This window comes from Garra rufa, chromosome 13, assembly GCF_049309525.1.
Source record: "Garra rufa chromosome 13, GarRuf1.0, whole genome shotgun sequence".
NCBI classification, from domain to species: Eukaryota; Metazoa; Chordata; class Actinopteri; order Cypriniformes; family Cyprinidae; genus Garra; species Garra rufa.
In genome coordinates this window covers 20,429,148-20,444,332 of record NC_133373.1, presented here as the reverse complement: position 1 = coordinate 20,444,332, position 15,185 = coordinate 20,429,148, and the positions used below count along the sequence as shown (strand labels likewise).

General features: G+C 36.1%; 2 protein-coding genes across 2 annotated transcripts; one reads left to right on the top strand and one right to left on the bottom strand.

Annotated features, from left to right (window-relative positions):
• Positions 1-1,112: 1,112 nt before the first annotated feature.
• ndufaf4 (NADH:ubiquinone oxidoreductase complex assembly factor 4) lies at positions 1,113-4,907 on the bottom strand. The gene is made up of 3 exons (XM_073816769.1): positions 4,747-4,907; positions 3,960-4,054; positions 1,113-1,799 (listed from the first exon to the last, which is right to left on the bottom strand). The coding sequence occupies exons 1-3, from the start codon at positions 4,880-4,882 to the stop codon at positions 1,485-1,487; spliced, it is 546 nt and encodes a 181-aa protein (XP_073672870.1). The 5' UTR covers positions 4,883-4,907; the 3' UTR covers positions 1,113-1,484.
• Positions 4,908-5,397: 490 nt separating this feature from the next.
• Positions 5,398-13,325, top strand: LOC141348434 (protein NLRC3-like). The gene is given in 8 exon segments (XM_073852742.1): positions 5,398-5,432; positions 5,537-6,652; positions 7,618-7,791; positions 8,209-8,382; positions 9,769-9,796; positions 12,456-12,514; positions 12,792-12,965; positions 13,130-13,325. Coding segments are annotated over 8 exon segments (1,956 nt in total).
• Positions 13,326-15,185: the final 1,860 nt, after the last annotated feature.

The following is a 15,185-nucleotide window of genomic DNA, read 5'->3' as shown; positions in this document are numbered from 1 at the left end:
AAATGCTATGGAGGCATTCGACAACCAAACCATTCAGAGCTGGGTAGATTACTTAAAAATTGTAATCTGTTACTGATTCCAAATTACATGACAAAAATTGTAATCAGTAACGTAATCTATTACATTGCCCATTTTAGGTAATATAATTAGACTACTTTTAGATTACTTTTGACCTAACTCGTTTATCACATTGATTTAAATAGGATAATCTTGTACCATATTGACATAAACATACAAAGAGTAAGAAAATATATTCCATTTGTTTTTATTAACAACATTATTAAACATTACATTATGTCAAGGTTTCCCAAACTAGTGTTGTGAAGGAACTGCAGGGGCTTTATGAAAACTAATAATGAATTAAATAATAAAATTTGATAAATTGAAATCTATATTTTTTAATTAATAAAAAATTACAAAAAAATTGTGACCAAAACCAACATCAGAAAACAGTGAACATGCAAATGTGATAATTATTAAAACATTTGAAAAAGTAATACTTCAAGTAAATATATTAGGTGAAAGAGTTTCAGATAACAAAGAAATTGTGAATTTGTGCATTTTAACGTAAGACAAAAGCCTTCTAAAGACAGAAATAAATGGTTAAATAACCTAGTGATAATTTAAACAAAAATCAATGTGTTCATCTGTACTAATTCATATGTAAGAATTCATATTTTTATGAATGATGAATAATTTATTGCTATTGTGTAAATAATATATAATCATGTAATCCATAAAAAAGTAACTGTAGTCTGATTACAGCTATTTTAAAATGTAATTAACTCTAATTACAAGTACTTAGTTTTTGGAATCTGATTATGTAATCCAGATTACATGTAATCAGTTACTACCCAGCTCTGAAACCATTACAATATCATTATCACTTAAGCCACATTAAGCCATCCAGGTCAGAGCTAATGTTGTTCTCATCCCCTGTCCCCTGGGAAAATAGAGTTTACCGTATGTTCATCATATAACTCTATAATAATAATAAACCACAATAATTTAATAAATCACACAAAATAATTTCAAAAACGGCAGAGAGTAACTGTACGTTTCACCTTGTAAAACCATGTTATATTCGGTACACTGGATTAAAATGACCAATGCAGGGGCAACTGATTTATTGTCAGTGAAAACAGATGCATTACATGAAGCTGCTGTTCACACAAACACAATGTAGGATTTCTGAGCCAATTTAAGAAAAATTGTCATATGTACTGATGTTTTACACCAGAAATGATCTGATTTGACAATATTTCTAGTCCAGTAATGTTTACATTATCTTATCTTAGTTACTTTATTAACTAAAATAAATGTTGGGATATGCCATGCTTTAAATGAGACAACAAATTAATAAATAGTTATGACAGGCCCTTCAAAAACAAACAATACAAACGACATGTCAAAACACTATCAGTATTTAGATACTGTGCGTGTTTCAGAGACGGCTTGGGTCTGTGTGACAGTGTTCATATGTGCTAAGAATCCTTAATCTGCTTAGTCTCCTCTGTTTTTGGTGGAATGATTTTGACATCAAAGGGAAAAAAGAAATCTGTCAGTGCTTTGGCATCTTTTGGGTCCAGAGAGTACTCCTGTGCCAGCTTCTCTGGAGTCCATGTTTTACGCATGCGTTTGTGATTGTTCAGGGCAGTTAAAGCTTCCACAAGTGACAGTTTGCCTTTGGGAACATCAGTGACATCACAGAAACCATAAAGGTCGCCTGGTAGACTGTACTTCAGCTCCCTGCGTTGAGTCTCCTGCTCGACCTTCTTAATGACAGGAACTGCTTCATCCTACAGCACACAGAGCGCAGAGAGTCAGCCACACCAGTAGAGGGCAGTGCAAACCACCTTTTCTAAACTCTGGAATTTAGAGACATGTCAGCAAGCCCAAACACAAAATGATTCATATACAGGGGAAAGTTACTATTAAAAGTAATGCATTACAATATTGTGTTACTCCATAAAAAATGGCATTATGCTACTTTTGTAGCTGGTGATACTTATTTGAGGAAGTAACCATTTTCTTTCAAATTAAAAAGTAATTCATTACTTTACTTGAATAAAGTAATCTGATTACGCAACTCAAGTTACTTGCTATCATTAACCCCAACACTGTTCATAGACACAGAGAGTTTCTGAGCCTAGTTTCTAAGTTGTCTAAAAAATGTGGACTCTTTCTTGTCATTTACACAGTCTATGCACTTTATAGAACAGATGTGATTTCTCACAGCACCCATTGCAGTGAAATATGTCTGGCAATAAGCCTCACATGCACAATATGTGTGGCATTTTAAAAGGATAATCAGATACAAAAAGACTTTAACTAAGATCACATATATGCACACCCTTAGCATTTCTCCAAATGTCTTAGAGACACTGTCTACCTTCATTTTTTATGCATGCATTCAGTGCAGACTGACAATGCTCTAAGATTAAATCAATGATTTTTTTAAAATGATTTCCTTAAATTGTTATTTAGTGCAAACCAAACTCATTAAACAGGGTGAAAACTTTTGACAAATAGTAAACTATTTCATAATAACACAGAATTTATATTATAAAACTGATCGTTCCGGTCCTAAATTATGATTGGTTAAGCCATTCTTATTAAACATTGAGTTGTGACAGTCCAAAAAGAACACCCACACCAAATGCAGGCAGTTTTCTATTTGGCCTGTGAATTTCTTACTATTAAGTATTTCAGAGTAAACTGAAGAGGGAAAAGTGCATGACCTAAGTTGTCCAAAGCACGACAGATCCTTCCATGAAACACTTCAAAGAGGCTCAGAAGCATGTGGGCGGCAGCGGCATCAGGTGCTGACCGAGTGCTTGTGTTGTTCAATGCAGTTGAGATGCGTTTTCCCCAGTGCATAGCATATTTTACTGTTACAGTCTATACTTTGTAAATGTTATGAATTGAAAGTCAAGTGCACATTTGCATTTTGCAAAAACAAGTGAGTTGCTGTTACTTCAAAGACACCGCCACATGGAACACACCACAGAAAAAATCATAACAATGTAATTTTTCTATTAAACATTTGTTGCTGGGAATTAGATTTATGAAAAACAAATATACAGCTGTTGTCAGAATATACAGCTGTTGTTGGCTTGGTAAATATGAACAATGTTTCATATAGTTTATCCTTTTAATCTTTCTTTAAAAATATACACAAAAATCTAAGACTTAAGTTAAACAATTGGAAATGGCGGGAGAAATAAACGTAAATAAATACACATTGGCCATAATTATTGTCCCCCTTTTAATACCCCTGCTGAAAAAAACAGCTAAAACCAGCCTAGGCTGGTTGGCTGGTATTAGCTGGTTTAAGCTGGAAGTGGCTGGTTTTAGCTGGTCTCCCAGCCTGGCCAGGCTGGTTTTAGCTGGTGGTTTTCCAGCCTGACCAGCTAAGACCAGCCTGACCAGCCTGGAAAAGTGGCCAAAACCCCTCTAAAACCAGCCTGCCGACCAGCTATGACCAGCTAAAACCAGGCTGGTTGACCAGCTAAAACCAGCCAACCAGCCTAGGCTGGTTTTAGCTGGTTTTTTCACCATTTGCTAATCTCCTAAAATGACTGATGAGGTTGGAGAAAGCCTCTTAATTATTGCCCTGATGGTGAAAATGGGAATTTTCAGCCACTAACAGCCATTTTCTATTTAGTGAAAGACAACAATCTTTTGTGGCACATCAGAACTATATTCTTTGGTTTTACTCTTTGTGATGGATACTTAAGGGAATTGTTTGGACCTACTGTTTCTTTTCCAAATCGTGCTGTGGTCTTCTTTATAACTATGCTGATAACCCATTTTAAGAAATATTGCTTTGTGGGTGAAATTTGATACAATTTATTAAAAGGGAATTTAATCAATTTGAATTAATGGGTCTTGTTGGTACCACAGTAATTGCTGCTTACTTTAATAATCTGTAGCTAAAAAGATCCTAAAATTCAAACCTGAGGAACTGGATCTTTAGACTCCACATAAACGTCCTTGAGCATTGACAGCAGTGGATCATTCCTCCGATGAATCTCTTCTGAAATGCTGGTGGCTGGCATAGAAACACATATGTCAGATCATGCAAAAAAAATGTGTAACATGCAGTTTTGTTTAAAATTATTTGCCAAACGTATGTGGACATGTTCTTTTAACAAGTCTGGCTTTTGACACATGGACATCTCTGGATCTACAAGCAACAGAGTCTAAGGTAATAAGGCCATTGGGAAAAAAGGTTTAAATCAATGTGTTCTACATGGCCTCCCTGCAGTCAAAGATCTGAAGTAGAAAAACCACATGAAAGGACAAGTGCATGGTGTAGCTTTAGAAGAAAGATGTATTATTTTAACAAATGCCATTCATATATTATGGAACTTTACATGCATAATAATTAGTATTACATATAAAGAAATGTGATATGCATAATAAAACCTCTATAACCGTTTGATATTTTTATATAAAATAAAGTAACTGCATCCATGTCTCATATATGTTGTCACGCTTTATTAGAAGGGGGTGTTCACATATGTATATTTGTGCAATAAAACAGGTTCATTAACACAATCACATAAATAGAATTTGCTTAAAATGTTAAGTTGAAGAACAACATTTACTCTCATTGCTGTGCTAAATCATAATCACAAGTTATGTTTCTTCTACAAGACATTAGGTAAGATCCTTCACTACTAGAAAGTTCTAACGAGCAGAGGTGACAGTAATCTAGCATGCTCTAAAACGCCTTCTCACCCGCGATTTCTTCTTCTTCAACACTGCTTGATGCTGGATATCGTGGTGCTGCTTTAGGTTTTGCCTTGCTTATTTCTCGGTGAGCGCGGTTCTCTAAATTAAAGTTTCTAATAAGGCGTGTTACTCTTGAGCCCATGTTTAAAATCTCTACACAGAGGACATTCCTCTTCTTCTTGTAACTGTATTAGTACACATTAACCACTCATTACTGCCCCCAAATGGCTGCTTCTAATGTCGGCACAAAAAAAGCACTGGGAAGTTGCGTGTGTGTATGTTTTAAAACATTATTATATTAATATAAGAATGTTTTTTGTTTGTTACTTCCGGATTCAGTGGGGCAGACAACCTATATTTGGTTTTATATCAGAATTTGTTTGTTTAGACTTTTGTCAGCTTACTAAAATGACTGAAGACCATGGCCCGGTTTAACAGACAGGGCTTAGGCTAAACCACACATAATTGTTGACTGGGCTGAAAGGAAAGCAAATCACGATGTCCACCTCTTATTTCCACTTCCATTTAGAGAGCTCAATTTGATGAAGGACAACAAACTTAGTCTTTCCAAACTACTTAATGTTTTTTCCCCTGAAATAAAAGAAATAGACACTTTCAGTGATAAATATAAAGTATTGTTCATCTTTGATGGTCTGGATGAGTGTCGCCTGGCTCCAGATTTTCAGAATAGTGTGAAGTTGACTGATGTCTCAGAATCAGCCTCAGTTGGCGTGTTGCTAGTGGACCTCATTGTGGGGAATCTGCTTCCTTCTGCTCTCATCTGGATCACCTCCAGACCAGCAGCAGCTGATCTCTTCCCCTCTGAATGTGTCCATCGAGTGACAGAGATACGAGGCTTTAACGACCCACAGAAGGAGGTATACTTCAGGAAGAGAATCAGTGATCAGAGTTTGGCCAATAGAATCATCTCACACCTGAAGTCATCCAGAAGCCTTTACATTATGTGCCACATCCCAGTGTTCTGCTGGTTCTCAGCCACTGTTCTAGAGAAGATGTTGAGTCAAGCAGAAAGTGGTGAGATTCCCAAGACTCTCACTCAAATGTACACACACTTCCTGAACATTCAGACCAACATCAAACATGAGAAGGACTATGAGAAGAAAGTGAAAGACGAAGACATAATTGTCAAACTGGGAAAACTAGCTTTCCAGCAGCTTATTAAGGGCAATCTAACCTTCTATGAGAAAGACCTGAGAGAATGTGGCATTGATGTGGCAGAGGCATCAGTGTATTCAGGATTGTGCACTCAGATCTTCAGAGAGGAATTTGGCTTGTATGATGGGAAAGCATTCTGCTTTGTTTATCTTAGCATTCAGGAACATCTAGCAGCTCTGTATGTGCACGTTTCCTTTACAAACAACTGCACACATGTTTTCTCTAATGTCTTGTCTGACCTATCAATGTTTTTGAAGTATACTTTATCTGACCTACATCAGAGAGTTGTGGATGAGGCATTACAGAGTAAAAACGGACATCTGGACCTTTTCCTGCGTTTCCTTTTGGGTCTGTCAGTGGAGTCTAATCAGTTTCTTCTACAAGAAATAATAACACACACGAAAAGTAGCTCTGACAGTAAGGAGGAAACAGCTGAGTACATCAAGAATAAGATCAGGACCACTCATTCCCCAGAGAAATTTATTAATTTGTTCCACTGTCTGAATGAACTGGGTGACCATTCACTACTGGAGGAAATTCAACAATATCTAAAATCTAGAACAACAAGTGAAGCCAAACTCTCTTCATCTCAATGGTCAGCTGTAGTTTTTTTTTTTGTTGTTGTTGTTGACATCAGAAGAAAAACTTTATGAGTTTCATCTTAATAAATTTGTTGGGGGAAACTAAAAGTTCTTCAGAAGCTGCTGCCTGTGATTCAAGAATTTAGATCAGTTCAGTAAGTATCACTGAGAACAATTCCCTTTTAAAAGCTCACACATTTTGTACATTAATGGAACAATATAGCAGCATATCTGAATAACAACTGAAGGCAACTATTTAAATATACATATGTACAAATTGCCAGTCCACATTTTAGCTTTTAAGTTACAATTAATTCACTAGCACTATCAAAATTTGAGTCAAATTTAGGAAACATTTAGTTTTACATAGTGAAGCTCACTGAGTTATATGAAAATGGAGTGTTTATATCTTATTCGCTTTTGTCCTTTAAGTGCAGTCTGTAAAGTTGGTAGTCATTTGTTTCTTTCAGGTGAGACACTTTGTTCTGAAGGTGTTTTCTCCTGAATTTTCTCAATTTTTGAGGGCCAGAAACATCTCATTTCAATTATTTACAATTTAATAAGTAAATAACATAATGTAGACCTTGTGTTTCTCTTAGAAATAGCATGACCTAGGTGTTTTTGTTAATGATGATCAATGGGGCAACATTCTAAATATAGTTCACTCCTCTTCCATATGTGCCAGACATGACCTATTGCAGTGTAAGGTTCTCCACTTAGCTCATCTAATGCCAAATTGGCAAAAAATTACAGATTGGAGTGATGCTTGGCATCGTTGCAAGCAGTCTTCTAAATACATACTGAGAATAGGAATGTTTGTATTTACTTATTATTATTATTATTATTATTATTTTCCTTTTCATTGTTTTTCTTTATATCTCGGTTTTATATTACATTTATGATTCATTAGGTGGGAGGGTTCTGGAAGGGTTTAAATTGAGACAATCTGAAATTTTCTCTTATTTTTCATTGAATGTATTATTTTGTTTTGTCTTTTTAAATGGCAATATTAAAAGATTAAAATAAAGTTATAAATAATTAATGAACTATTCATATAAATTTGACCTTGACCTTTGAGAGATTAAATTGAAAAACAAGTATGTTGTTTATCTTTTTGCAGGTTGAGTGATTGTGGTGTCACAGACAAAGGCTGTTCTGCTTTGGCTTCAGTACTAAGATCATACCCCTCACATCTGAGAGAACTTAATCTGTGTAGAAATAAACTAGGAGATATTGGAGTAAAACTGCTTGCTGCTGGACTGGAGAATCCTCACTGTAAACTGGAGATACTGACGTAAGATCATCTCTGCTCCAACATAATCTCAGATAGACATATTCTTTAACTATAGAGAGTGGAGAGATTTACAAGACTCTCACTCAAGTGTACACACACTTCCTGATCATTCAGACCAACATAAAACATGAAAACGACTATGAGAAGAAAGTGAAAGATGAATATATAATTGTCAAACTAATAATATTTCGATAATTAATTAATTCATTTCTTAATGAATGAAAATTGTATTCATATCACATACATTTTCTGTGTCTTTCTAAACATATTGCACAATCAATGTTTTGGTATTTCTAAAAACATACATTTATAAACGTAAATATAAATAAAAAAATATATAACAAACATTAAGGAGTCTGTTGATCTTATCTGTGTGTTCTGAACTGAGAGGAAAGAGGGTGTCATTGTTTTCTACAGGTTGAGTGATTGTGGTGTCACAGATGAAGGTTGCACTGCTCTGGCTTCAGTTTTGAGATCAAACCCCTTACACCTGAGACATCTGAATCTGTCTGGGAACAAACTAGGAGATTCTGGAATTAAGCTGCTCTCTGCAGATCTGAAGAGTCCTCACTGTAAACTGGAGATGCTGAAGTAAGATCATCTCCACTCCAACATAATCTCAGATAGACGTATTCTTAACTAGTTTCAAGTATGATTACATAAAAATGTTTGGTATCTTAATTACTATTTAGAATCGTTTTACATAAATCACATTCTTTCTCAGCACACTGATGACTGAACTGAATTCATTCATCTTGATGTTTCACCACATCACATGGCACTTAATCAGATTTTAAATTTATAATGTTGTACAATATCTAAAGGACACATAGATTACGATTTTACATTTTTAACTTTAGTTAACGTGTAATGTGGTTGCTTGAGCATAAACAACATCTGCAAAGTTATGATGCTCAGTGCTATGCAAGGTAAATGAAAAGGGAGAAATTGTCTTTTACAGAGTTTTAAGGCCAACAAAAAATGACTAGTAGGGACAACAAGCTACTTCCTGGGTTAGTGACATCACAAGTATTGAGTATTGTTGACATGCCATCAAAACGCTGTTATTTTCACCCAGATTGCAGGGCCTCTTTGTTTGACCTTCATAGGGACGCTGGACTTAGAAGCAATGGTTAATATGTATTTTTAACTTGGTTCCTGAAAATAATAATCCACATATAGCTGTCTGTGCTGCACATTTTATAGAGGACAGCTTCCTCAATCTATGTGAGTTCAATGCCAGATTCACCCAAAAGCTTGTCCCTAAAGATAGAGTAGTTCAAACTATAAAAGGAGAAGCTATTGTTTATGGCCACAACCTGTAAGTATGCTTTATTCTTTGTTGATGTGTTTTCCATTAATAGTTTCTATTGATAATTTTATGTTGTAGTACAGATAAAGCTTTACTACAGATAAAGCCGTATATCAAATGATAACATAAACAGCAGTAGCATTTACGAATAACAGCCTCTCATAAATATAACTACAAAAAAACAACAACAACAAAAAAAAAAAACATGGCATTCTGAAACATACTGTAAGAGTCCTGTAAGAGTTTTTTAAAGAACACAACATTAACAAACATTAATCAAGCCTTCAAGAAAAGCCGGTAGACCACCCCAATAAAAAACAAAACGAAACAGTGTTTTAAAAGTTGTAGCCTAGATGTTATGGATAGGAGGGAAGAACAAATGCAATCACTTATATATTTACAATATAAAATATATATATATTTTAGTTTTAGTAAATTTCCACACACATTAAAAATATTTTACATTTTTAAAATATGTTTTTATTTTTCGCTTCAGTTTCCAGCCTAATTTGTCCAGAAACCAAAAATAAACATTGATTTATGATTGTAGGGAAATGTACAGTTACTAACGTAACCTGAGATACGAGAACAAGTACTGCGTCTGCTAAGATGCTATGGGGAAAACTAATTTTTCTCTGATGACTGAAGCTTTTTCTTTAACACAGTGCAATTGCACGGCCATTGGTTTGTGAGGTAAATTAAAAACAAGCCTATGGAAATGCAGCCCAATAGAATGGGCTGGGCTATCTGGCTATATAAGTGGGCATTTCAGCATAGGATCATCAGGTTACTTTGACTGAAGCAACAACTGAGTCGTGCGGCTACATAGCACGGCCAGCAACGCAGTACTCGTTCCTGTATCACAGGGAACTGTGGTTATGTTACTACCCGAGTACTTTCCCTATCGAGACTTCACTCGTACTGCGTCTGCTATGGAGAACCAGTACAATCCCGCTGTGCTATGCTAGAGGAATGACTAATAAAACCCTGCAGGAACAATAGGGCCACAGATGTCGGCACAACCTAAGTAATCATCTAAAGGAATTTGTACAGCCTCGGAACTCGTTTTGAGGACCAAGAGCGTACAGGAAGGAGGCAACTCCAGAGCACTGGTTTTGTGAAGAGTGGGCCCATCTAAGCAGAAAGGACCCATGCCTGTGGACCCGGGACATTCAGATTATAGAACCTGGCAAATGTGGATAGTGAGGCCCAGCCTGCCGCCTCACAAATCTCTGCTATGGACACACCAATAGACCAAGCCCAGTACGAGGCAATGCCTCTAGTTGAGTGAGCTCTTACTCCTATGGGGCATTGTAGGCCCAAGAAAGAGTCATGCTTCATGACCGGTAGCCCCTTGGTGCCGCCACCGAAGCATACAAACAGCTGTACCGACTGTCTGAACAGAGCGGAAAGCAGTTTCATCACCTCAGCGCGTAAGACGTGTGCGTCCTTGCTTTGAACCAGGGTGGAGACCACACTGCTGAAATGCAGGAGTCTTCAAGCAAATTTAAGTGTAAGGCCTTGTTTTATTATCCCCAAAACCCAGTCTGATGCACAAAACAGGGATTGCTTAGCTCCCTGACTCTGCTGTTTGACGCAGCTTTGCTGAGAGAGGAGAAATGGGAGAGTGGGGCTGCCTTATGGACCTTATGGACATTTTTATCCATTTCAGTTTGTTTTTTGTTTTAAGTGTGTCTGTGTTAATGCCAACTGCATAAATCTTGGCTCAGGTGTGTATTTTTATTGAAAGTTTAATATTTCACCCTCATTTCCTTAAAAAAAATCTATTTTACCCTCCGTACAAAAAATACTCACACTCAGGACCTTAAGGACAAAAATGTCCACATTGAAACCCATTAAAACTGCATTTTTTTTAACCCAGGGCCATTTGACTATAAAATGATGCAATATTTGCTAATAGGCATTCATTCTATCGGAAAGGCTTCAAATTTTAATTTTTTACCATTTTTTACTAGATTGTGCCATTTTTTTCAAATTTGGCATATAAAAGAAATACTCGCTTTTTTGTGTTTTCTGCTTATGCATATTATAGCCTATTATAGAGTCAATTGGAAATATAATGCAGCTAAAATTGTGTGGGTATGTTGGTAAGGATGTCAGAGTGTGGTTTGTATGTGTTTACTGAATATTTTATGGGTGTAATATGTTTGAAAGAAATGATATTGTACTGGCAATCAAAAATCCCACTCCATGTTTTTGAGTCTCACCCTTGGCAGGGTCAGGGGGCCATGAGAAAGCTATGAATAAGGTCAAAGAAGGTTAAAGAGATTTGAGGATTTTTATTTTTCACCCAAACACACATTTTAATCCTTGATTGCACTTTTTCATTTGTTATTGTTTTTGTACAGAGATAAAAGGTGAGCTTGAATTTGATGTAGAAGTTCAGAAGCCCCTAAACACATTGTTTTTGTTTTCACCACAAGAAAACGCTGATTGTGTAGTCTGGTAGATTTTATACAAAGTTTGAGTGTTTGCAGAGCCAAACAGGTGTTTGCAAAGTAAAATCTATACATATTTGGTGCTTGAGGGCTTGGTAATTTCATTGCTTGCAAGATGAAGAGACGTTACTCAGCAGAGGAAGCTCTGGAGCTAGTGTTGCCCACTGACAGTGAGCATTATGTAAAGAAACCAGTTTTTCAAGCATTAAAATTCTGAAAATGAATGAATGTTTGGTAATTATGAATAAAAGAGATGCTGATAAAAAACAACAGTCAGTGAAAATAGAAAAAAATATTAATATATAACATTTCTATGGCAGTTCTATGACATGGCCATTTTTGTCCATTATGGCCCTAAGTGTTAGTTTTTAAAAAAAAAAAATCTGACACTACAAAAAAAAAATATAAATGTCTCAAAATGAATGTTGTTGTTCTTCATTGACACACCCAAGAAGCTAATAGGCAAAGAAAAAAAATCTGCTTAGCATTTAGTATGTGGAAATTAACTAATATTTTTCATTTTTTCATAAAAAAAACACCTGCGGCATTATGTAAACAAACCAGCAATTAAAGGGTAAAAATTCTGAAAATTAATGAATATTTGGTATCTATGGATAGAACAGATGCTGGTTAAAAAATCGACATCAGTGAAAGTGGAAAAAAATATTAATAAATCATATTTTTATGACAGTTTGTGGACGTGGACATTTTTGTCCATTTTTCACCTATGTGTAACTTTCTTTTTTTTTGAATGCACAAGGGTTAATATAAACATATATAGATATTGGGAAAATAAACTTCAACGTAAGTAAATCCTGCTGATCTGTGTTCTGGCCTGGGAGACTGAAGAGTCTGTCATTGTTTTTACAGGTTGATAAGTTGTGGTGTCACAGATGAAGGTTGTGGTGTCTTCTGAACTGATGGATCCTCATTGTAAACTGGAAATACTGAGGTAAGATGATCTTTTTTAACTCACTGACCATCGACAATTGACCACTGACAAAATCTGTTACTGTGTGTGAGATAAGGGAGACATGTAAAATGTGCATTGTTGAGGTCTGGCCTAGAGCAATGGTTCCCAATCCTGTTCTTGGAGCCCAAGACATTATTAATGACTATTAATAACAGTGCAAAACCACCTTTTTTTGTTCAGCAGATTTGTGGGTGGCTAATGAATAAGACTGGCTAAAATACAGCATACCAAAACTGTGTGTCATTGTTTTCTACAGGTTGTGTGATTGTGGTGTCACAGATGAAGGCTGTGCTGCTTTGTCTTCAGCTCTGAGATCAAACCCCTCACACCTAAGAGAACTAAATCTGTCTAAAAATAAACTAGGGGACCTTAGCGTAAAGCTTATATTTGCTGAACTAGGGAATCCTCACTGTAAACTGGAAATACTAAAGTAAGATAATGTCTTTTATTCACGTTTTTGTTTCAATCACGTATCATCATTTTTAATTACATAATAATCAGTTTTTAACTAAATATGTCTGGTGCTATACATGCACTTTATTTTACACACTTTACACAGAGTTCCTATTAAGAGTGTGACATTGTTCTGTACAGGTTATGGGATTGTGGTGTCACAGATGAAAGTTGTGATGCTCTGGCTTCAGCTCTGAGATCAAACCCCTCCCACCTGAGACATCTGGATTTGTCCCATAATAAACTGGATTCAGGAGTGAAGCTGCTCTCTGACCTAAAGGATGATCCAAATTATAAACTGGAGAGACTATACTATTGTGAGAAGACTTCTGTTTAAAGTTCATACAATTTAACATTTGCATTTACATTGCATGTTTTACAAATAAAGATACAAATCACCTTGCTCTTCAATAAGAGCATTTACATTTAACAAAATTTACATTTGTATCAGTTTATGCACCAAATTTAGTAACAGTCCTATACATGTAACTGAAGAATATAAGATAATAAAAATCTTAGATTCAGCTCCACATTAGTTTCTGTATAGGTACAGTGAGACAAAAAAATATTTGATCCCCTGCTGATTTTGTATGTTTGCCCACTGACAAAGAAATGACCAGTCTATAATTTTAATGGTAGGTAAATCCAGAAAAACACATTTTAAAAAAGTTATAAATTGATTTGCATTTTAATGAGTGAAATAAGTATTTGACCCCTTCGCAAAACATGACTTAAACCCTTGCTGGCAATCACAGAGGTCAGACATTTCTTGTAGTTGACCACCAGGGTTGCACACATCCCAGGAGGGATTTTGTCCCGCTCCTCTTTGCAGATCCTCTCCAAGTCATTAAGGTTTCAAGGCTGATGTTCAGCAACTCACACCCTCAGCTCCCTCCATAGATTTTCTATGGTATTAAGGTCTATAGACTAGCTAGGCCACTCCAGGACCTTGATGTGCTTCTTTTTGAGCCATTGCTTTGTTGCCTTGGCAGTGTGTTTTGGGTCATACCCATCCTCTACCTTTTTTCAATGCCCTGGCTAGCTTCAATGCCCTGGCCCTGACAGTACATGCCATGGTGCAGTTGTCCTGTGCAAAAAAACACCCCCAGAGCATGTTTCCACCTCCATGATTGACGGTTGGCGTGGTGTTCTTGGGGTTTATATGAATGTATTAAACATTTACAGTGGTGTGCTGTGTAAGGGATAAAGAGAAAATTGTTAATCATTTACTAATTTAATTTTCAGATCTTCAACTGTAATATTACTTAGGGCTGCAACTATTCAATTGCTCTATACATTTGTGCTGAATAATGTTTATATGTGAATAAAATGTCTTTGTATAGTTTTTGAAGCTTGAAACTTTTGGTTGAGTGAACTTTCAATGGATGGACAAAATGATGAGCGAATATTTAACATCATTTTGTGTTTTTTCCAGTCTATTCTGTTAAATCATAGATGTCTTCAGATTTTCCAATGATCTAATAGAGCAGTGGTTCTTAGTGGTTCACCTACTGCTCTGCATATTTTGTCTCTTATCTGACACAGTTCAGTTCATGGATTTTTCTCCTAATGAGCTGATGATTTTAGGTATCTTACATTATAGACAGGTTTAAGTGAGCAAGGATGCTAGACATCTTTCTTCTGGTGTTTTTCAGTCAGTAGAAAGGTCTCTTTTTGTCCTATATTACTGTGTAACTGTGACCTAAATTGTCCACTGCCTGTAAACCATGTATTAAGGACTGTTCCACAGGTGCATGTGCAATAATTGTTTATTGTTCACTGAAGTTTGAAAAATATTATTTAAACCCTTCCAGTAAAGACCTGTAAAGCTTATTTGGATTTTACAACATCCTAAAATAAAAATACAAAAATACCCACCTTGTATGTTTTCATGTGCGCAATGATTATCCAGGTGCACTAACCACGAGGCTATTGGCAGTGACTGCAGCGCACCTGCTGATCAGCTTTATCTTGGTCTCCCTCTTCACTGGCTCTGGCAGAATCCCCTAGTCCTCTGCCTCCACCAACGTTTTTCGTTCCTCTTGGTTTACCTGTTCATTCTGCTCTGCCACATCTTCTGTTCCACTGGCTGGAAGTACATGCAACATGTAACAAAGACACTGTAAAATCAAGTGTTACCTTTTACAGTCACGTCTTGTCTTTCTTTCACCAAGCAATGATAAATGTGACCACACCT

Excerpts from the sequence above, each read along its gene's own strand:
- ndufaf4 (XM_073816769.1), bottom strand. The coding sequence starts at position 4,882 with ATGGGCTCAAGAGTAACACGCCTTATTAGAAACTTTAATTTAGAGAAC. Across the intron at positions 4,055-4,746 it reads TGAAGAAGAAGAAATCGCGG|CCACCAGCATTTCAGAAGAG; the intron begins GTGAGAAGGCGT and ends TTTCTATGCCAG. Across the intron at positions 1,800-3,959 it reads CTAAAGATCCAGTTCCTCAG|GATGAAGCAGTTCCTGTCAT; the intron begins GTTTGAATTTTA and ends TGTGTGCTGTAG.